The sequence below is a fragment of the Salvelinus alpinus genome, chromosome 8 (genome assembly GCF_045679555.1).
Source record: "Salvelinus alpinus chromosome 8, SLU_Salpinus.1, whole genome shotgun sequence".
NCBI classification, from domain to species: domain Eukaryota; kingdom Metazoa; phylum Chordata; class Actinopteri; order Salmoniformes; family Salmonidae; genus Salvelinus; species Salvelinus alpinus.
In genome coordinates, this window is record NC_092093.1 from 62802777 (window position 1) to 62825607 (window position 22831).

The 22831-nt window shown below is 42.5% G+C and overlaps 2 protein-coding genes across 4 annotated transcripts in view; one reads left to right on the top strand and one right to left on the bottom strand.

Moving 5' to 3' along the window:
• LOC139583420 (high affinity 3',5'-cyclic-AMP phosphodiesterase 7A-like) overlaps window positions 1-3974 on the top strand; it is a 44638-nt gene extending 40664 nt beyond the window's left edge. For all 3 annotated transcript variants that reach the window (XM_071414487.1, XM_071414488.1, XM_071414489.1), the window contains 5 exons: window positions 19-110; window positions 1553-1697; window positions 1826-1922; window positions 2054-2134; window positions 2257-3974. In XM_071414487.1, coding sequence (XP_071270588.1) covers window positions 19-110; window positions 1553-1697; window positions 1826-1922; window positions 2054-2134; window positions 2257-2570 — 729 coding nt within the window. In that variant the 3' untranslated portion in view covers window positions 2571-3974. The remainder of the gene's footprint in view (window positions 1-18; window positions 111-1552; window positions 1698-1825; window positions 1923-2053; window positions 2135-2256) is intronic.
• Window positions 3975-4358: 384 nt separating this feature from the next.
• On the bottom strand, window positions 4359-18316 carry LOC139583421 (mitochondrial fission regulator 1-like). The gene is made up of 9 exons (XM_071414490.1): window positions 18229-18316; window positions 11864-11961; window positions 10579-10680; window positions 7543-7676; window positions 7115-7353; window positions 6638-6890; window positions 6323-6521; window positions 6102-6164; window positions 4359-5992 (listed from the first exon to the last, which is right to left on the bottom strand). Exons 2-9 carry the CDS (start codon window positions 11897-11899, stop codon window positions 5945-5947), a joined length of 1074 nt encoding a protein of 357 aa, XP_071270591.1. The 5' UTR covers window positions 11900-11961; window positions 18229-18316; the 3' UTR covers window positions 4359-5944.
• Window positions 18317-22831: the final 4515 nt, after the last annotated feature.

Sequence of the window (22831 nt, forward strand, 5' to 3'; positions counted from 1 at the left end):
ATGTTTATGGGTCTGTAGAACTCCTCTGTTCTGGAGAACCACCACTGGAGGTCTGCAGTAGGTCTGCTCAGAGAGACCGGCCTGTTCTCCCACCTGCCTGCTGAGGACGGGTCAGTCTGTTCATTGCTTTTCCCAGTGCCAAGTGATTTAATGACTGTTTTTAATTAAATGTAATGGCAAAATGTAGATTTCCGCCTAAATAGACATACCCAAAGGTAACTGATATTAATGTATAATTACATGATTCTGACATGCAAAAACTTGGTATATATTTGGAAAGGAGACTGATTTTGAGGAGTGATCAGAAGATAGAGAGCAGTTACATAGTTCACTGTACACAAGTCATCTTTCATTGACAAGCTATAAGTGAATTATTGATGACCAGAGCTGGAAACACGTTGGATGGTTTCCACAACATGTGAACAATATCAGAAGAAAATGATTGATAGACCTAACAGCTAGAAATGGGCAGATGTTTTAGTAAGTAGTGTCAGGTGTGGTCACGGGACGTTTCCAAGTGTCCCTAAACCTCTCCAAAGTGGCATATGTCTGTAAATTAGATAATTCCAGTGCTATTACATATTTTCAGTCCCTAAATGCTATTTGTTCAGTATATAAACACAATTTCTACCATATCAACCTCACTCAAACATTGTGGTGGTGTTATGGAGCATCCAGGATACATTCAAGGTTTACATTCAAAGTGTCCAAATGTGGTAATTGCACTGTTTTTGCACACTGGAAAGTTATTATTCACTATTGTTTAGCTATCCATCTTCTGGGCCTGACCCTGCTCTCTGATCCAAGGCAATTTCCTCTTATCTGATTAGGTCAACCTTTCTAAATTAGCATACACCATTTCATGGCCTAAACTACTCAGAGTAATCATTCACTAAACAGGATACAAAATAACTACAGTTTAACTTGAAACATGTTCCATTTTTAACAGAATCCATCAGGCTAGGCGTGATACCCCCCAATAGCTCTTGCTCAAACACAGACCAAATGGAAGCTTACCTTGTAAGATGTTTGGTGAAAACGTTGTGTAAAATAAACATATTGACTCTCTGGGCTGGTGATCAGTAACGGTAGGTCACAGGCAGACAAATAAGATATCCTCATGCTCTGTGGAGTCCCGGCTTTCGGTGTGTATCAACGTATTCTGTGTTTATTTTCGTTTATGCTTGACAACGCTTAACATAATGTAGGTAGCAGCCATCTTGAAATGAGGTCATCGGCTCGCCCTGCCTTTATAAATTCTAATGCCCAGATGTGGTAGTAAGTCACACCAAAGATTTGAAGGCACCGATCAATAGCCAAGATACTCATCTTTCCGCAGACACCCTGCTTTTACAGATAGGGACTACTGTTCTCATACCAGACTGTTCTCATATCAGACTGAATTGAATTTTTAAAAATCAAAGAGGGTCCCCAAATATGGGGACTTTACATTTAAGAGGTTTTAAAGATCAAGTTGTTGTTGTACACTTAATTATGGTAGTAAAACACATTAAGCATATTTAATGAATTCCTCTGTTCATCATCTCCTCAGGCTGAAGATGGAGCACCAACTGGGTTCTCTTATCCTAGCCACTGACATCAGCAGACAGAACGAGTACCTGGGAAAGTTCAGGACACACCTGGACCAGGATGACCTGTACCTGAGCAACGCCAGCCACCGACACTTCATCCTCCAGGTCAGTTAATAGCTGGGCCATAGGCTTAGAGTTGTGCCTGGGGAAACTGTGTAGAACCAGCCATTTTGGATCTTATCACCTGGAAACTGTGGGGTCTGACTGGCTATTTTGTCTCTAACTCCTTGCAGATGGCTCTGAAGTGTGCAGACATCTGCAACCCCTGCAGACCCTGGGAGCTGAGCAAACAGTGGAGTGAGAAAGTGACGGAAGAGTTCTTCCACCAAGGTATTCTCTCGTTCTTCCTTTCATTCTGTATGGTTATCATTCTCCCTCTACCCTTCTTAATCTCCAACAGTCTTTTCACCTATGCTGTTGATTTCTGATCAGTGTGTGCTGTGTTGTCTATCCCTCTGTAGGAGACATTGAGAAGAAGCACAGACTTGAAGTCAGTCCACTGTGTGATAGCCAGAGTAACTCCATGGCAAACATTCAAATTGGTAAGTTTTTAATGACGATTTCTAGTTTAGTACTAGCTACAATACATTGATATAAACCAGAAGCTCTCTTAGGCCTGCCTCTATAACCCTGTGTGTTTCCCTATCCCTGTCTTCCTTCCTAGGTTTCATGACGTACGTGGTGGAGCCTTTGTTTGTTGAGTGGGCCCGGTTCTCTGACACGCGTCTGTCCCAGACCATGCTGGGCCACCTGGGGCTGAACAAGGCCAGCTGGGGTGGGTTAGTACAGCAGGAGGGGTCCTCTAGCCCCGAGGAGCTGGAACCTAGCAGCCCTGCCTTCTTCACCATGCCAACGCCCACCGTCACCGAGTCAGAACCAGAGTCTGCCTCTGCCGCGGAACCCATAGCTGTCACCACGGCAACAGCCACAGAAGAAACCAACTACAAAGAAATACCTCAGGGAAGCAAAGAGTCCTGACACTCCATGTTTGCCCTTAGAACCCTGACCCCTGACCGCTAGCCTCGACAAACACTGGGGAGAGGGTGGGAGGAGCGGGGTATGGCCTTTAACCCCCCCTACTCCCACTGCCCCACCCGAACAGTACTCACGTTTTTGTTGCCTTTGCCTCCCATATTTGACAAACCACAGATTTTATTTATTTCATTTTTAATTCCTTTCCTTGACATACATAGATACTGCTGTTGTATTTAGTATTTTTATTGGCTTGTTTTATTTATTTATTTGTCCTCTGTAGTTTTAGCCTTACTAATGTAACACCACCATTTTGAAGGCGAAGTGCCATTTTTAAACAAAGTTCTGTAGGATGTTTTGAAAGTGATTTGAAACACACTGGGTATTGAAGAGATGCTCTCCTAAGACTGCACAGAGATGCCGTGATGTGTGTTGATGCATTTGTAAGGAATCTTCTTCCTGAAGATAATGTGACAAGCCCAGTCCTTTTGCTGCCTCTATGAAGACTGTTTACAGATGTCTTGTTTGTCCTTGTTGTCCATTCGAAATGAATCATTATGGTTCCGTGATATGCCTTCTAAGCACAGATGCGAAGAACCACTAGTGTTTGAATTGTTGACCCACTGCTTAAGTTGACTGATAGAAACACCCCTGTGCTCCATTGTATTCACCTCTTCCTTGCACTGCCAAAAGACTGAAATATTGGACACACAACTTCTGTTCTGAGAGAACTTGGGTCAGACAGAATGGTATTCTAGAATGCAACTGCTTTCTACTGTATTCTAGAATGTAACTAATATGAAGCATTGTTGTCAGTGACTGTAGAGTATGCGTGACCTCTAACCCTGGACCAGTCACTGAGGCATAGTACACACACCCCATCTGAAAACTCCCATCACAACACCACTCACGCAGGGTGGACTGTAGGAGGGAAGTTTACTGTGGTTTAGCTACCTGTTAAACATCTGTTTACTTCTACTGAATGGGACTCTCTCCCTCATCATCATAGCCACATGCAACCTAGGACTGCTGTACCGATGCCTTATAACTATGCACACTGCGCTAAGTGACCAAACCAGCTCCTACTACTAGTTCTAGTAATCTCATGAAGTACATCGTGTGCTTGTCCTCTTAATGCACTGTCTGATTTTCTTTAGCCTTTGTGAGGAAAAACTGAACTCAAACACATTCTGTATATAAATGGTTATTTTTTTTTACATTCATATATTTTTTTGATTCTGTAGACTGCACAAAGATTTTAATAACAGGTGCTTTTTCCTATTTTAGCATTTTCGCTGTAAGACTGTTGCGACAATTTGTCAAGCCATTTTGTAAAGGATTTGCCGTATTGACCTTTTGATACATGCTTGTTGCTGTTACATTTTGATAAATAAAACAAGTTGACATGAATGACCCAAGTGAACTTTGACCGTGGTAGGAGTCATATAGGGATGTATTGAGGTGAAATCTTCATTGTAGCTAGAAATGTAAGGAATAGAGCTTACATGACATTACCTGTTCATCATACACCACTTGGTCCTTTTGTAGCTCAGTTGGGTGTCGCTTGTAACGCCAGGGAAGTGGGTTTAATTCCCGGGACTACCCATACGTAAAATGTATGCACAGATGAGTAAGTCGCTTTGGTTAAAAGCATCTGCTAAATGGCATATTACCCTCCTGGTGACAAACTATAGTCATTCACTGTTCAACCTTGATGGTTGGGATTACTGTGCTCGGGCAATGTGGAAACAGTTCACTTTAGTTACCCAAGACGTGACAAACATTCCATGCACACAAGTTTCATTTGTTTTATTCATGAATTTGAATTTTCTTTCAAGTATGGAAGACATTTCACAAAACAGATCGTGTTTTACATCAAGTATCACTGACAGTTGAGTTGTCCATGTTCTCTTATTCTCCCACCATGCAGTTCAAGTTCAAAGCTTAAACACACTGAGCAGGAAATAGATATCGGTACAGCACATACAGTCAATGATAAACACACTGGTCATTGATTGTCTTAGTGTTAGATTTATCTGAAATACTGTTTTTCCCCTAAATAGTCATATCGGTCATGCCATATCTGTGTCAAGGTGTGCAGAGAACACCTTTGTTATTCCACAAAAAATATGAAGTATGAAATTCTTAACCATCAACAGAATATATCCAAGAGGAACAGTGGTTATGGTATGAAATATTCTTAGTATCAAGGCATCTGGATATAAACAGAGGGATACTCAGCTTGTCATCAAGAGGCACTACCTCCCAGGATACCATTTGGCTTCTAACCATATAACAAAACAAAAATACAACTGAATGATAATGCCAGATCAGGAACACACAATGGAACAATAAAAAATAAAAAAAACATGCCCAGCATTGGTAAGTTATAGTTAAAATGACTGGTAGACTACCCCTGTGTTAAGCTTTAGTTCAACACTGACTGCATTAAGACAACACTGTCAGCATAGATTCATTTGGTTCATACTGAGGTACTGTATGGTAACAGTGGTCCCAGTTCAACTCAATAAAGCTAAGAGAGAGACAGTCTAAAACTAAACATAAATACAATTACATCTCAACCATACATGCTTTGATAGCATTGATAACAGCTACAACTTCGTTATTTGTATCAAGTATTAACTAAATTCAGTTCAAACCAAAACATAAATAAGAGATGTAGAAATCATAAATTAGACTTTTTGTAAATTGCATTCTAGTCAATGGCCCAAAACTCTACAAGAGGGACCAAATGACAAAGTGTTCCCTCTCCTCTGCATACATTTCTCTCTACCCACAGCAAGCAGTAGACAGCAAATACCCAGTGAGGCAAAGAGAAATACAACTGCCTTGAAAAGGGCATGCAAAAATGATACGCCTTTCCATCTGTGATTTAGAGAAGGTTCATTCCCATAAATAAATGTAGTTATTAACGGTTGTCAGCTGAGAGGAATGTTAGGAGTCTGTAGTGTTACAGTGTGTATCCAGAACATAAAAACACTGGTGTGCCTCATATTGGAATTTAGTTATGATACAAAAAAATTAAAGATGTACAGCAAAATTTGACCTTCTAGATCAAAGACTTTGAAACTGGCGTCAATTAAGAAACAAAAATAGACATTTGATTAAAACAAGTTAAAATCTAAGTGGTACACACAAAAACGGATCCTGTATGTTATCAAAGTGCAAGAACTAAAGAAGACTACGAGGCAATGCAACACTGTTGGTGAGCAGATGAACTGAATATCTAGTCAGAAACCATGTGTCCATCCACAGAGACAGCTGACAAACTGCTTCATAAGCCACTGAAAGTGTCCATGACTGTCTGAAGGTCCAGAACTCTGAACAAGTCCAGAATTCCATCCCAGCTCTGTGGGTGCTCAGAGGAGATTTCTCTTGCCAGTAGATTTCAACATGTGCTGCCCAAACTACAGGATGGGAAAAGAGACAGGAGCAAATGAGTTTCCAAACGTATCAAATATTAGATCAGATACCTTTATAAACCAAAAAGGTTTGTCATGCTTGCACTTCTCTTACCAGGGGAGTCTCTGGGCATGGTTTCACTACAGGGGCTGGGGTTTTCAACCGGGGCTGCCTTACCTAGAGGACAGAAAAAAGTAAGCAACTGACAACCCAGACACACAATAGCCATACACACATCTTTGTTGTTGCACTATCATACAGTGTAGATGGAAAATGATAAGGCCCAAATAGAGGATTCCTAACAGAGAGTAATGTAGTATCCGTGTTGCTCTTACCAGGGGAATCTCTACTTTCTTGTTGGTCTTGTGGAATTCAGAACAGAAAGGTTTCAGTTCAGAGGCTGGGAAGTCAAACTCCTTGTCCTCACTGCTGTTGTGGCGATAGCGATGTGCGAACTTGCGCTTCAGGGCATTAGCGATGAGAGACGCAGCGTCTGTGGGCTCTCTTGGTTTGGCTTGGCTCTCCTCTGGCCGGCTGGACAGGAACACACAGGGAGTAAGGGAAAATCAGTACAGGTTTCAGTTAGTAAAACAAGAGAGTTGTGTCCATCTTCTGTAATGTACAAGTCAGACAATGAACATGGTGCCTACCTCTTGGCGGGGCGCAGCTTGACTTTGCCGATGTCTTTGAGCACGTCCAGCATATTGGGAACCTCTGCCTGCTTGGGCCCCTGGTGCAGCAGTGTCTGGCCCTCAGTCTTCTTCCCACGGCGCTCCTGGATAAGGTCAATGACTGAGAAGCTCTGTTGGAGCCCCATGAGTGGGGGTGGAGGAGGGGGAGGCGGCGGCGGGGGAGGCGGAGGGACGCAGGGTGGAGGAGGGCCGCCTGGGGCGGGAGGACCTCCTGGGGATAAGAAATGTACAGATTAGTCTGACAATTATTCCATGAAAAGCTGCCATCTTCAGGCAGATATAGGTCATTACAGTGGAAAAAATAGAACTCTTACCCAACAAATGAAGGGGCTAAATTACAGTTCTCTGTTTTGAGGATTCTTCTTTACCTTTTAGTGTGTGTGTGTGTGTGTGTGTGTGTGTGTGTGTGTGTGTTCTGAGGTCTCTCTCTCGTACCTGGTGTCAGTGTGTTCTGCTCCTGGGTCAGTACTATCTGTGCGATCTGGGCTCTGAGTTTAGCCAGCTCGGTCTCTAGAGCACTGATCTTTTGGATGGCCTCATTGTTGCTGCAGGTCTGAACCTGGGGCTCCGGCTCAGCCTTGTGCAGCCTGGGTAATGACCTCCGTCTGGGCAAAGATTGTTGTTTGGGCTGAGGCTGGTGAGAACGAAACATGAGCCCTGACGGTGCCTCTGACCTGAACGGGACCGATGGTATACAAGCGCCATATTAGAAAGCAGGAAAGAGATTCATGGAGTAATACACACATGGAAAGTTAACAAAAGCAAAGGAACTCCCTAATAAGCACAGTGTGGGTCAAACAGGGGCAGCATCACAGCGTCACGGCTTAAGAAAGGGTGCCTGTGCTAACGCCCTCTTTTCTTACCTCAGTCTCCCAAATCCAAACCAGTCATTTTTCTCCTCCTCGTCGATCCAGCAGACATCAGCGAGAGAGGCCAGCAGTCCATTCTGTCTCCCAGCGCTATTCAGGACACTACTGTCCTCAGTGTAAGGATCGAGCTGAGACACAGGGCAGCCATGTTAATTAATACACCTAAACATTCTGTCCTATTTAACCACGTGAGGTATTCTCTTTTCATGACTCAAACTTCATTCACACTACTTGGAAACCTACCCTGACAGACATTTGATTGGCTATGGTTGACTTTTAGAAATAGAGCACATGACAGCAATTGAAGAAAGCCATTTTGATGCCGTCTGTCGAGGTCCATTCTTAATTACGCAGTCTGTCAACAACCCGTCGAGGTCCATTCTTAATTACGCAGTCTGTCAACAACCCGTCGAGGTCCATTCTTAATTACGCAGTCTGTCAACAACCCGTCGAGGTCCATTCTTAATTACGCAGTCTGTCAACAACCCGTCGAGGTCCATTCTTAATTACGCAGTCTGTCAACAACCCGTCGAGGTCCATTCTTAATTACGCAGTCTGTCAACAACCCGTCGAGGTCCATTCTTAATTACGCAGTCTGTCAACAACCCGTCGAGGTCCATTCTTAATTACGCAGTCTGTCAACAACCCGTCGAGGTCCATTCTTAATTACGCAGTCTGTCAACAACCCGTCGAGGTCCATTCTTAATTACGCAGTCTGTCAACAACCCGTTGAGGTCCATTCTTAATTACGCAGTCTGTCAACAACCCGTCGAGGTCCATTCTTAATTACGCAGTCTGTCAACAACCCGTCGAGGTCCATTCTTAATTACGCAGTCTGTCAACAACCTGTCGAGGTCCATTCTTATGCTGTCTGTCAATCCGTCGAGGTCTATTCGTATGCTGTCTGTCAACATGAGCGTAAAGTCATAGAAAAAGATAAGAAAAAGACAGTAGATACCTTTCAGGGGACAGTCCAAGGGGACCAGTGTTTCACCTATATTTATTTAGCAGCGGTGATCTAACTATACCTACACACACTGAGTATACAAAACATTAAGAACACCTCTTTCCACGATAGCTTTCACCTGGTCAGTCTACGACCCCCTACTGACATCACCTGTTAAACCCACTTCATTCAGTGTAGATGAAGGGGAGGAGACATGTTAAAGAAGGATTTTTAGGTCAATCCATTTTTAAGACAATCGAGGCATGGATTGTGTTTGTGTGCCATTCAGAGGGTGAATGTGGAAGACAAAAGATTTAAGTGACTTTGAACGGGGTATGGTAGATGTCAGGCGCATCGGTTTGAGTGTGTCAAGAACTGCAACGCTGCTGGGAATTGAGGCAAAATGTTTTGTACAGTAATCCATCTACCTCAAGTTATTTCAGCCACACCCATTGCTGACAGGTGTATAAAATAAAGCACACAGCCATGCAATCGCCATAGACAAACATTGGTAGTGGAATGGACTTACTGAAGAACTCAGGGACTTTCAACAGGGCACCTCATAGGGTGCCACCTTTCCAACAAGTCAGTTCATTACATTTCTGCCCTGGTCAAGTGCTGTCAATGTGAAGTGCAACCATCTAGGATAAACAACGGCTTAGCCGCAGTGGTAGGCCACACAAGCTCACAGAACGGGATCACCAAGTACTGAAGCGTGTAAAAATCATCTGTCCTCTGTTGCAAAACTCACTACAGAGTTCCAAACTGCCCCAGGAAGCAACGTCAACACAATAACAGTTCGTAGGGAGCTTCATGAAATGGGTGTGCATGGCCGAGCAGCCGCACACCAGCCTAAGATCACCATGTGCAATGCCAAGTGCTGGACTTTGAAGCAGGGAAACACATTCTCTGGAATGATGAATCCTGCTTCACAATCTGGAAGTCCGACAGACAAATCTGGGTTTGGCGGATGCCAGGAGAACGCTACCTGCACCAATACATCGTGCCAACTGTAACGTTTGGTGGAGGAGGAATAATGGTCTGGGGCTGTTTTTCACAGTTCGGGCTCCTTAGTTCCATTGAAGGGAAATCTTAAAGCTACAGCATACAATGACATTCTAGACAATTCTGTGCTTCCAACTTTATGGAAACAGTTTGTGGAAGGCCCTTTCCTGTTTCAGCATGACAATTCCCCCGTGCACAAAGCGGGGTCCATACAGAAATGGTTTGTCGAGATTGGTGTGGAAGAACTTGACTGGTCTGCACAGAGCTCTGACCTCAAGCCCATCAAACAACTTTGGGATGAATTGGAACAGGCCCAACCTCACTAATGCTCTTGTGGCTGAATGGAAGCAAGTCTCTGCAGCAATGTTCCAACATCTAGTGGAAAACCTTCCCAGAAGAGTGGAGGCTGTTATAGCAGCAAATGGGGGGGACATTAGTCAACAGTACAAAGTTACTGTTGTAGGTTGTCTGATGAACTGACCTAAAACAGACATACTGCATTCCTCACAGAAAGGAAGGACAGCTAAAGGGAGGGAGAGAGGAAAAAAAGAGAAAACAGTAATGACAGGAAAGACGAATGTAAAGACTGAGCAGGGCAATGATAACATGGCTATCTAAATTAACTGTTGTGTTCTGTGTAACTGGAACTTTCTAATGCAAAAAAATACTAATTGGATCAGACTTCAAATCTAAACATTAAAAAGGCACCTCGATATTTTATTACCAATGAGGAGCAACATAGCCTAACTTCCCTAAACATTAAATCAGCACCTAGGTCCATGTTATCAGTCTCATGACGTTTTCTATTCTGTTTAGTGTTGAAGCATCAAAACAAATGAACAAGCTGGCAAACACTCTTGATGAGGGTGACTTGACCATTAGATCAGAATACATCAGGACATGAGCACACCAAGATAACGTGACACTTGAGCACAAGGTAAAGAGCAGTGACACAGAAACAGTGACAGACACAGAAACAAAGTCACATGGAAACAATGTCCCACACAGATCATACTCTGTCAAAGTATGGGGGCAGACATGTTGTATGCCTGCCACCTCTGTCGCAGAAACAGTTTTACCTGAAAATGGACCCTGGGGCATGGTTTAAGGGGAAGATTGGTGGCTATTCTTCTCACAATACTCCTTGAGGAGCCATACGCCTTGCCTGAAAAGCCAAAGGCCTGTCAAAATAAACACACAGGTCTATGGTTAAGTACTAGAATCAAGATAATCGGTACATAACAATTAAATCATGCCTTATAAAAGACAGTATAGTAGAAGTGCAGTATACTGGAAATGCCATGAGGACATGGATTGGATACTATTGTGATCTCAAGACGCTTCAACAATGTCTTCAGTCCTCCTCTACTTCTGGGTATACTGTAGTTGCTACACCGTCTGATAAGTGACAGTTGAGATGACAGATATCTGGTTACCCTAAAGGCCGGCACATTGCGATATGGAGTGGTTTCATCTTACCGTCCAAATGCATTGCATGCAGCCGGCAATACATTTGGACTGGTGAGGTAACCTAAAACATTATCCATTCAGGCTGCATTGGCTTCGATTTCCTCCTTAACTTTATTTAATGGCGAGAAGCCGTAATTTTATTTGTATATAATTTTTTTAAATAGAAAAATACGCATACCTTTATGAAAACACCATTTCGCACCACCATGCTAAATTGGCTAAATGCTAATCCCGGATGTTGTGTATTGCGTTCAGCCAGTCAGTTTGAAACTATTAGCGGCATCGCATTAGCGAAAACCAAAACTGTACTCAGGGCAGACCTGGCTGTAGCTAAATATGTTTGAGTCGCTTCGGGAACAATTTTAGCAAACGAAGCCTTTTCCTAATCTTAACATAAGTCTCCTAACCTGCCACATGAATTATCCTAACCTGCTACATAATTTATTCTAATCTGCTAAGAAAAGTCACTTCTGCTAGTCAAAACCGGCAGACCCCCCCCCCCCTGAGAAATCTTGGTTTTCACTAATGCGATACAGCACTGCCTTAGGTTAGGGGTGAAAAAACAGACTGATGCAACCTGATTGGCTGAACGTGATACACAACATCCAGGATTAGCATTTAGCCACTCCCATGCTGGTGGTACACATTTGTCCTGTTTTTCTCCACTTTCACCATTAAAGTTCAGGAGGAAATCAAAGCCTATGCAGCCTGAATGAAGAATGATTTTAGTCCGAAACGGTTCACAAGGGATATGAATGTATTGCCGGTGCATACAATGCGTTTGGATGGTAAAATTAAAACGACTCAATATCGCCATCTGCCGGCCTTTAGGCAAATAATATCTGGTCTGATCATGACTGTACTCCATGGTATGGGAAAAATGAAAGTACTTACCAGGTCCATTTCTATCCTTGGACTTTCTTTACTCATTCTATCGATGTGTTTTCAAAGCAGCAGTTGTACACAAGAAAGCATCTTCTTTGTGAGGTAGTCTGGGGGAAACAACAGGAAGACAAACAGGGGTAGAAATACTTGTAGTTAGCATTGTGATATTTTGGCCTTGCTCCTGATATTCTAAATGTGTTCGTTTTTATCCTAGCCATCACTTTGGACTTCTCTTTGTATTCATACTATACGGAACAAAAACAAACTCAACATGTAAAGTGTTGGTCCCATGTTTCATGAGCTGAAATAAAAGATCCCAGAAATGTTCGATATGCAAAAAAAGCTTATTTCTCTAAAATTGAGCACAATTTCATTTACATCCCTGTTAGTGAGCATTTCTCCTTTGCCAAGATAATCCATCCAACTGACAGTTGTGGCATATCAAGAAGCTTATTAAACAGCATGATCATTACACAGGTGCACCTTGTTCTGGGGACAAGAAAAGGCCACTAAAATCTGAAAACATTTTTCACACAACGCCACAGATGTCTCAAGTTGAGGGAGCATGCAATTGGTATGCAGACTGCAGGAATGTCCACCAGAGCTGTTGCCTGAGAATTAAATGTTCATTTCTACCATAAGTTGCCTCAGTTGTTTTAGAGAATTTGGCAGTACATCCAACTGGCCACACAACCACACCAGCCCAGGACCTCCACATCCGGCTTCTTCACCTGCGGGATTGTCTGAGACCAGCCACCAGACAGCTGATGAAAATGTGAGTTTGCGCAACTGAAACATTTCTGCACAAACTGTCATGAACCGTCTCAGGGAAGTTTATCTGCGTGCTCGTCGTCCTCACTAGGGTCTTGACCTGACTGGAGTTTGGCGTCATTACTGAATTCAGTGGACGAGCGGTTCGCTTATGTCAAATGCCCCATGGTGGTAGTGGGGTTAAGGTATGGGCAGGCATAAGCTACAGACAACAAACACAATTGCATCTTAAATCGATGGCAATTTGAACGTACAGCGATATCGTGATGAGATCCTGAGGCCCATTGTCGTGCAATTCATCCGCCACCATCACCTCATGTTTCAGCATGATAATGCACGGCCCCATGCCACAAGAATCTGTACACAATTCCTGGAAGCTGAAAAAGTCCCAGTTATTCCATGGCCTGCAAACTCACCAGACATGTCACCCATAGAGAATGTTTGGGATGCTCTGGATTGACGTGTACGACAGCGTGTTCCAGTTCCCCCCAATATCCAGCACCTTCACACAGCCATTGAAGAGGAGTCGGACAACATTCCACAATCAACAACCTAATCAACTCTATGCCAAGAAGATTTGTCTCGCATGAGGCAAATGGTGGTCACACCAGATACTGGTTTTCTAAGCCACACCCCTACTTAAAAAGAAGAATCCCTAGAATATTTATTTCGATTGACTGATTTCCTCATATGAACTGTAATTCAGTAACATCTTTGAAATTGTTGCATGTTGTGTTTATACTTTTGTTCAGTGTATATATGGTAAAGTTGAGTTCTCAGCCTTTTTAGGGACCCCGTCTGAAAGCTCTCAAGGACCCCCCTATGGTCCCAAGCACCCTGGTTGAGAATCAATGAGCAATTTGATTTGAGAGTTCAGGTTCTTGTGTCATGTTCGCTCTCAAATTTTTGGCATCATTCTGCCTTCTCCCTACAGTTTTCAGCCATTAGCGTCGCCCATGACTACCTCATGTTAATTACAACCCTGACACTGTGTTTTAACGTTTAGAAACGTCAGTTGTGAAAAGTACCTAAGTAGAAATTATTTAAAGTACAACTTAAGTTGTAAAAAACTAGTAAAAACTAGTACTACACTAAAAACTAGTAAAAACTTCAAATTTTACTACACTACTTTCCTACAGAAAATAATGTTTTAACTCCATACATTTCGCCTGACACCCAAAAGTACATTTTTAATGATTAGCAGGACAGGAAAAAAGACAAATTCACACTCATTAAGCGAGCATTCCTGGTCATCCCTACACAGTGAAATCAATGGTGTACATTTAAACTCTGACAGTTTTAAAAGTACACTATTTTCAGTGAACCTATGAATCCCACTGAACTGGCATTAAAATAACACTTTTTAAAGTGTTAAAGATTTAACTCTGTTGCAGTGTTCCCCATTCAACTCTTAGTATTCAAATGAACTTCTTCAAATGAACTCTATTGTAGAGTAATGCGCAACCCCTACAGTGTAAAACAGAACATTTAATTTAGAGTAAACTCGACTCACTCTGCTTAGTGCTGACGCTGTTACACTTTCTCAGTGTAAGAAACGAACACCTGAGGGGTTACAGTAAATACTCTTTGGGTGTTGACTGTATGAGAATTCACTGTGTGGTGCAAAGCATCATTTGCAGATATCCCAGGGTTCCTTTTCTTTGAGTTAATTTTTATTACCACCCATGACTATATTTGTTAGTGACAGAGACATGGTTAAAGGCCTGTGGCTTTCACCAAGTGAGTACCTAGGTGAATGCTATCATTAAAATTAAACTCTGACAATACACACATCATAAGGCTTTCATCTGATGGCCTAGTTTTACCCTAACACAATGGTGTTAGGAAACTCCTGGTTTACAGACCACATCATGCCTACAAGTCACAATATCCTGGCTTGCAAAGTTATATGTATTTCCTTTAAGAATCATGCCAGCGTTAGGATATCCAACAGTTGGAATTTTTATTCACTCATAACCTGCATTCAGAATGACGGTCAGAGTTAGGAAAGTTGATAAGAAGACTACCTAAACCATTTAAACTGGAACCACCATTTCAGTAAGGGGTGCAATAAATCTAACTAACTGATTGGATTAGTTTAAAACAATTTATGTTATGTTTGTGTAGCATAAGTTTAATAAATTAATCAATGTACATGCAAAAGCATTAAAACAATCTTGTAAAAAATAAACCTACTTGCATTTGGGAAATATGATAATGATGGGTGTGATTGATGGGACTGTTTTACTATCCAATGTGTAAAACCGCTTCTACCCCCAAGCCATAAGACTGCTGGACAATTAATCAAATGGCCACCCAAACTATTTGCATTGACACCCCCTTTGTTTTTACACTGCTGCTACTCACTGTTTATTATCTATGCATAGTCACTTTACCTCCACCTACATGTACAAATTACCTCAATTAAGCTTTACCCCCGCACAATGACTCGGTACCGGTACACCCTGTAAATAGCCTCATTGTTATTTTATTGTGCTACTTTTTCTTTAGTAAATATTTTAACTATATTTTCTTAAAACCTCATTGTTGGTTAATGGGCTTGTAAGTAAGCCTTAAAAACGGTAAGGTCTATTACACCTGTTGTATTCAGCGCATGTGACAAATAATATTTTATAACTCTGGTTATTAACACCAACACTGAGGGTTCTAATACACCATTGAGTGTAAATTTCACTCAGAGTGAATTGGATCCTGAATTAACACTAGAAATGTTACACTGAAAAATCAACACTTGCCAATTTGCTGTGTACTGAAAAATCAACACTTGCCAATTTGCTGTGTACTGCCACTGATCTGGCAGACTTAAACATAATTTACAAACAAAGCATTTGTGTTCGAGTGTTGGAGTGTGCCCCTGGCTATCCGTAAATACAATTAAATAGATAATGTCCTTAATATAGGCCAATTTAAATGATTTTAGGACTGACCCCAATTAGTTGACTGTTCGATTGTTCGGTCAATAGGCGGTTGGTCAACCAAGATTTATTTTTTTGAGCAGTAGCAAAGAAATAAATATAAATATATTTTGGGCTCACATATAGGACTATGCATTATCCCTAATATTCATATGGGAGTTTTGAATGAATCATCACCTTTGAAATCGCTGTCCATTTCGTTGTGTTAGGCTTTGAAACAGCCACAATGACCATGTTTCCACTCAGTTTCAACCTACTGATTAACTTCTTTCTTCAAACTAATCCATCACAGTGATGTGAGTTTTAAAAGAACATACTGTTTTGACGATAAGTGTTTGATGTGATTTTTGATTGCATTTGCATTGAATCCAGAGTGGTTAGAGGGACAATAGAGCCCTGAGTACCAGGCCATTAGTGACCTGATGATAGTTTATGAGTTGGGTACCACTAACATGTCCAGAGTGCATGAGGAGATTACCTTGAGTCAACAGTCATAGAATTTTACTGTGGTCATGAAGCATGACTGCCGGAGCGGCAGAATAGTTGATTTTATTAAAGCACATAGGGTGTTGATGTGAGATGTCAAAACCATGACTAGAGAGAGACTCAACGAATACAGCAAAGAGATGCTGTTTTTATGAGTAAGTCCATGTTTAAGTTGTTATTCAGCACTGTAAATACTTTCTTCAGCAGTTGTCTAAGCCATTAAATGCACGTTCTCCCTACTTCCAAATATTAGCCAAACAGCATTGAGCTGAGCTCAACTGTGGTTTGTCCTGGCGCAGCAAACCAGCCCCCAAGGGATGCCAGTTTGGATTTGGCTTCACACCAATCAAATCACATTCTAAAGCTGGGTGGACACTGCATGACTTTCAAAATCCTATCATCACTGAGCGTCTCCCATTAAACATCCATCTTTCATTTAGTGTGTTGCCAACGTAGTGGGTGTGCACATTAAACGATGTGACAGACGGTGGTCACAAACTACAAGATACTTCACTTGGCTGTGAAGATTTTCGATACCATGCTGTCTCACAAAATCTATCATGTGATTTGATTTAACGTAGCTCTACGAGCTGTGGCTACCAAACCTGTTTGAAAATATAGGGATGTCTGGGACTGCTCAAAGACGAGATCCATAGCCCTCAGATTGCATCTTTGACCCGCTCACATTAAAAGAGCGTCGGTGACGGCCACATGACCTGAATAGGCAAAGACGTGGGGATTTTGTCTCCAATCTCAAAAACTTGTCTGAGACAGCTAAATCATAGCCAAAATTGTATAGTGTATACCCGGCTTTCGCAAAATGTCATCATTGTCAGACAAACGTGTCTGTTTCTGGTCTGCTTCTGTTGATGTCCTGCAGTAGCTAGCATGCTAAAACTGCACTTTCCTAAACCATGGATGGAGATATGGATTTGGATCGTGGTTTTGACTTAATTCTCTGTTCTCTGTACAGGCCAATGATTCTGAACTAACCATAAATGCATATATTGTGCCTAGAAGTAACCTAGTAGGCTCACGTTAACTAGCTAGCGAATTTATCTGGTTCATTTTTGCACATGAGGGGAAGTTAGCTAAAATGCTTACTAGTCTAGGTAGCCTATAAAAACAAAAAGCATACTGTATGACAGAGCCATAGACCGTTTGCCAACATGAAAGAGAAGAGTTTGGTATTGGCGTTCAACTAGTCTACAAGTTGGGTCAAGTAAAAAAATATGTTTAATTGCGCATGCAACACACACGATTTTTAGCAACTGATTGGACTAAATCGTTTTTTTGTATATTTAAGTTTGTTTCTATTGTATTAAACTAAGCATATATAGCCTTGTTGATGTTTAAGTTGAAATTGTGCTGGAATAGTGGAGGCAGTGCTCCTGTTGTCTTTTGCTGACGCAGTAACTCTGTGGGTTCTAAATCAGTAGTTGGTTAGTAAACTGTTTAAAACATTTAACTTGCTTGACCATGCTGCAGGTTTGTTGCATGCAATATTTGCTTTGTGGATGTCACTGGACAGATCATGCTCTCCAGTTTTGTGACGAAACAAACATATGTGTAGTTGAATTTATTCGGCCAGTGTGTGGCTTGTCTTGTTGTTGTCACGGGCTTATTGTATTATATTATGGTGGCGTAGGTCCTTATGATTCCAAAACCATAAAGCGACGCCTGTAAATAATGTTCAGATTGAGCGTCGGGGCTCTTACCAAAACTCTCCCTTACAGAAGACGCCTTCATCCAACGACATGTGTAATGTAATGGAACAGATTCATGATCGGGCTAGTGTTACGTTAGACAACTCACCGGCCTCTCTGACTTGCAAACTACTGCTAGCAAGTTGCTGTGTGTAACTAAGCCTGGCCTGGCTTAAGTTTGGGACGAAAGCCATGCATTTCTGGAAATATCCACTACGTGACGAAAAACTTAACAAGGTTTTGAACCATTGAATCTCCTGACATATCCCTCTATGAGTCTTTTGTAACTAAGCAAGCATAGTTATGTTAGTTGGTTGGCTAACGTTAACTAAACTAACAAGTTACTGTAACGTTAGATAGTTATCGAAACTTCTTGTTAACCAAGGCGTTTTGAACGTAGACAGTTAACGAGTCTAGCGAAAGGTAGGTCATAGCAAAGTTTGTGGAGTGAATTTGATTAATAAAAAATACTTACGAGACTGACTTTGTCGACGTCCAGGGAAAATGTGTGTTTCCCAAATCTCCACTCTAGTCTTGAGTAACCGCGTTCCTGGCGGAGTGAGTGGGCGGGATAAAATATTTATTTCTTGACGTATGGGTTGGTGGATAATTTTAATGAACCAATGGGCATTGAGACATTGTTTCGACTGGGCTTGTACTATAACTTTATGATACTATTATTGGTTGATTATAATAAATAACAGGCCAACTGACCAACTGGAGTTCTTGTCATAAAGGACGCGGACCCAAGGTCTTGGTTTACAGACAGCAAGTAACAAAATGTCAAGTAACATCAATTCCTTGTCTGTAGTTTACTGTCACTGTCTTTTTTTGTGTGAACAATTTGGTAAATACAATACATTCATTAGTAAATTAACCACAACAGTAATCAAGGTCGTGACAATTTGTTCCAGTAATGTATTTGTATTTATTATTTATTTAATCAGGGAAAACCCATTGAGACAAGGGTCTCATTCTCAAGGGTGCCCAGATCACAGTAATGCAACAATCAAATACAATGTGAAACAAAACAGCAATGTAATATAATATGAAAGAAAAACTGTTACATTCCTCAGATACTAGGTCCTCAATCAACACTTTAAATTTCCCGAGCAGCACCAGAACATCCAATTGTAAGGAGTTTTGTAAATTGTTCCAGCAGTGAGGTGCATTAAAACCAGGGCCATAGGCATGGGTGGACCTGGGTTCACACACTGGGGAGCCAGGCCCATCCAATCAGATTGAGCAAAAAGTAATAATATATATATATCACTTGCTTTGGCAGTGTTAGCATATGTTTCCCATGCCAATAAAGGCCCTTGAATTGAATATATACAGTGGGGAGAACAAGTATTTGATACACTGCCGATTTTGCAGGTTTTCCTACTTACAAAGCATGTAGAGGTCTGTAATTTTTATCATAGGTACACTTCAACTGTGAGAGACGGAATCTAAAACAAAAATCCAGAAAAACACATTGTGTGATTTTTAAGTAATTAATTTGCATTTTATTGCATGACATAAGTATTTGATCACCTACCAACCAGTAAGAATTCCGGCTCTCACAGACCTGTTAGTTTTTCTTTAAGAAGCCCTCCTGTTCTCCACTCATTACCTGTATTAACTGCACCTGTTTGAACTCGTTACCTGTATAAAAGACACCTGTCCACACACTCAATCAAACAGACTCCAACCTCTCCACAATGGCCAAGACCAGAGAGCTGTTTAAGGACACCATGGATAAAATGGTAGACCTGCACAAGGCTGGGATGGGCTACAGGACAATAGGCAAGCAGCTTGGTGAGAAGGCAACAACTGTTGGCGCAATTATTAGAAAATGGAAGAAGTTCAAGATGACGGTCAATCACCCTCGGTCTGGGGCTCCATGCAAGATCTCACCTCGTGGGGCATCAATGATCATGAGGAAGGTGAGGGATCAGCCCAGAACTACACGGCAGGACCTGGTCAATGACCTGAAGAGAGTTGGGACCACAGTCTCAAAGAAAACCATTAGTAACACACTACGCCGTCATGGATTAAAATCCTGCAGCGCACGCAAGGTCCCCCTGCTCAAGCCAGCGCATGTCCAGGCCCGTCTGAAGTTTGCCAATGACCATCTGGATGATCCAGAGGAATGGGAGAAGGTCATGTGGTCTGATGAGACAAAAATAGAGCTTTTTGGTCTAAACTCCACTCGCCGTGTTTGGAGGAAGAAGAAGGATGAGTACAACCCTAAGAACACCATCCCAACTGTGAAGCATGGAGGTGGAAACATTATTCTTTGGGGATGCTTTTCTGCAAAGGGGACAGGACGACTGCACCGTATTGAGGGGAGGATGGATGGGGCCATGTATCGCGAGATCTTGGCCAACAACCTACTTCCCTCAGTAAGAGCGTTGAAGATGGGTCGTGGCTGGATCCTCCAGCATGACAACGACCCGAAACACACAGCCAGAGCAACTAAGGAGTGGCTCCGTAAGAAGCATCTCAAGGTCCTGGAGTGGCCTAGCCAGTCTCCAGACCTGAACCCAATAGAAAATCTTTGGAGGGAGCTGAAAGTCTGTATTGCCCAGCGACAGCCCCGAAACCTGAAGGATCTGGAGAAGGTCTGTATGGAGGAGTGGGCCAAAATCCCTGCTGCAGTGTGTGCAAACCTGGTCAAGAACTACAGGAAACGTATGATCTCTGTAATTGCAAACAAAGGTTTCTGTACCAAATATTAAGTTCTGCTTTTCTGATGTATCGAATACTTATGTCATGCAATAAAATCCAAATTAATTACTTAAAAATCATACAATGTGATTTTCTGGATTTTTGTTTTAGATTCCGTCTCTCACAGTTGAAGTGTACCTATGATAGAAATTACAGACCTCTACATGCTTTGTAAGTAGGAAACCCTGCAAAATCGGCAGTGTATCAAATACTTGTTCTCCCCACTGTATATATACATACATACACGCATACACACTGAACAAAAATATAAACGCAACATGCAACAATTTTACTGAGTTACAGTTCATATAAGGAAATCAGTCAATTTAAATGAATAAATTAGGCCCTAATCTAAGGATTTCACATGACTGGGAATACAGATATGCATCGGTTGATGTAAACAGTCGTTAGAAATTGTTTCAGGCTTGTATTCTGAAAAATGAAGAAGTAAGAGCAGTCTGAATGAGTGGACGCTAAAGTGTCACAGAGCTTTTTCATGCGCACGACCGAGAGAGTGCGTTTCTTGTTTACCTTTTAAATTGACAACGTTATTGTCCGGTTGAAATATTATCGATTATTTAGGCTAAAAACAACCTGAGGTTTGAATATAAACATCGTTTGACATGTTTCTATGAACTTTACGGATACAATTTGGATTTTTTTGTCTTCCTGTTTTGACTGCGTTTGAGCCTGTGGATTACTGAAGAAAACGTGCGAACAAAACTGAGGTTTTTGGATATAAAGAGACTTTATCGAACAAAAGGAACATTTATTGAGTAAATGAATGTCTGCTGAGTGCAAACATTTGAAGATCATCAAAGGTAAGGTATTACTTTTATCTCTATTTCTGACATGTGTAACTGTTCTACTTGGCTGGCTACTGTTTGTAATGATTTGTCTAGTGGGCTATGTTCTCAAATAATCGTAAGGTATGCTTTCGCCGTAAAGCATTTAAAAAATCTGACACCGTGGTTGGATTCACAAGAAGTTCATCTTTAAAACTATGTAAAATATGTTTTGTTTTCTGAATTTTTATAATGAGTATTTCTGTATTTGAATTTGGCGCCCAGCAGTTTCACTGGCTGTTGAAGAGGTGGGACGCTACCGTCTCACGTGCCCAAGAGAGGTTAACTGACTTGCTTAGTTAAAGGTAAAAAAAAGAAAAAAAGAAAGCTCTCCGCACCCCCCAGCTCTGGGATAACCCGGGTGGCGAGTTACGTCACCTCCTGTTGGGCGCACACCGAGACGGCCCCTCCGATGGTTACGGTACGAATCAATGGCATCGACACCAGCGCTCTGCTGGACTCCGGCAGCATGGTGACCCTGGCCCACCCGCAGTGGCTCACATGAGAGGGGAAGGAGGAACCGTTAGTGAAGACTGCGAGGGGACACCAATACATCCTGGTAATCATGGATTACGCCACCCGGTATCCTGAGGTAATCCCGCTATGCACGGCGGCAGCAAAAGGTATCGCACGGGACCTCTTCCATTTATTTAGCCGGGTGGGTATTCCGTGGGAAATCCTGACGGACCAGGGCGTTCATGTCCACATTCATGTGTGATGAAGGATGTCTGCAATCTGTTACGAGTCAAACAGGTGAGGACCCGTGTGTACCATCCACAAACCGACAGGCTGGTGGAACGCTTCAATAAGACCATGAAACAGATGCTGAAGAAAGTCAGCATCTGAGAGAGACGGGAGGAACTGGGACCACCTAATGTTTTCAGTGCGCGAGGTACCCCAAGCATCCACGGGGTTCTCCCCCTTTGAGCTCCTGTATGGCCGTGGGCCCCGCGGGCTGCTGAACCTAGCCAAGGAGGTCTGGGAAGAGCAGCCAACCCTTCCCTTCACAGCGTAGTAGAACATGTGGAGGAGATGAGGGAGAGGATGACGGTGATTTGACCAGTGGCGAGAGAGCACATCGCCCAGGCGCAACGTGCCCAGGAGCGTGTCTACAACCACGACAGTTCCAACCCAGTGAGAAGGTCTTGGTGCTGAGCCCTACCACGGAGACTAAATTCCTGGCTACGTGGCATGGGCCCTACGACATTGTTGAGCGGGTAGGTGACGTCAACTATAAGGTCTGCCAACCGGGGCGGAGAAAACCCCTCCAGCTTTACCATGTGAATTTACTGAAGAAATGGCACGCACGCGAGACGCTGTGCGTAACGTGGACCCGGCCACAGCAGGGCCCGCTCTCAGTCGAAGTGGCAATGGGGGAAGATCTCAGCCCGACCCAACGACAGCAGCTCAGAGAGTTGGTCCAGCGGAATACGGCCATGTTCTCCGAGGTGCCGGGGCGCACGGACCTCGTGGAACATCAGATCCACACCCTTCTGGGAGAAAAATTGCATAAACGGCCAT

Coding starts and splice junctions, on each gene's coding strand:
- LOC139583421 (XM_071414490.1), bottom strand. CDS start 11,899: ATGAGTAAAGAAAGTCCAAGGATAGAAATGGACCTG. Junction 7,677..10,578: donor GCCCCAGGGTCCATTTTCAG/GTAAAACTGTTT, acceptor CCTGTGTCTCAG/CTCGATCCTTACACTGAGGA. Junction 5,993..6,101: donor CATGCCCAGAGACTCCCCTG/GTAAGAGAAGTG, acceptor CCCATCCTGTAG/TTTGGGCAGCACATGTTGAA.